The sequence below is a fragment of the Sinocyclocheilus grahami genome, unplaced genomic scaffold (genome assembly GCF_001515645.1).
Source record: "Sinocyclocheilus grahami isolate Dianchi unplaced genomic scaffold, SAMN03320097.WGS_v1.1 scaffold6416.1, whole genome shotgun sequence".
Taxonomy (NCBI): domain Eukaryota; kingdom Metazoa; phylum Chordata; class Actinopteri; order Cypriniformes; family Cyprinidae; genus Sinocyclocheilus; species Sinocyclocheilus grahami.
The window spans coordinates 8,080-8,645 of NW_015510835.1; the positions used below are offsets into that span (position 1 = coordinate 8,080).

General features: G+C 34.1%; 1 protein-coding gene across 1 annotated transcript in view; it reads left to right on the forward strand.

Annotated features, from left to right (window-relative positions):
* LOC107577577 (sodium- and chloride-dependent GABA transporter 2-like) overlaps nucleotides 1-61 on the forward strand; it is a gene marked incomplete at its 5' end in the record, with an annotated part of 7,858 nt that extends 7,797 nt beyond the window's left edge. Inside the window, one exon of the mRNA XM_016263636.1 lies at nucleotides 30-61. Coding sequence (XP_016119122.1) covers nucleotides 30-61 — 32 coding nt within the window. The remainder of the gene's footprint in view (nucleotides 1-29) is intronic.
* Between the last annotated feature and the right edge of the window lie 505 nt (nucleotides 62-566).

A 566-nucleotide genomic window follows, 5' to 3' on the forward strand; every position in this document is an offset into this window, starting at 1 on the left:
TTTTTTTTTAAGATGAACTATTTTTCCAGTCAAACCCTTTGTCCAGCAGGTGGTAGAGTAGAACACCATCAAAGTGGATGTTGGAAATAGAAACCGGAGTGTCTTTTAGGACTGTTTCAGTTCAAACAATCAATGCATCTGCTTTCTAAGGAAGCAAATTAGTGTTTTTTTAAGTAGGCTATCCATGTGGATGTGCATCATAAATACAGCAAAGCCTGGGGTTTTATACTCAGAACTATCTTGCGTGAGTTATAAATGCCTATGAAGGTTTAGACTATAGCCTATCTGATAGTATTACATGCAGGAGTACAATGGCAATGTTTTGAGGTGATGTGAATTAATTTACAGTGTTACACAGGGTCATTCATCATTTTTGTGCACTTGTTTAAGAATATTTTAGGATATAAACCATTGTATCTCATGATTTTGTATTTTTATTGTGGAACTTTATTAAAGCGGCGTATGACTGTCTTGTAGAATCTACTGTTTAACAAATGTGATAAATGTATGAAATTTTAACATCTGCACATATCAATCAGATTGCATATTGAGGACCAATCAGATGT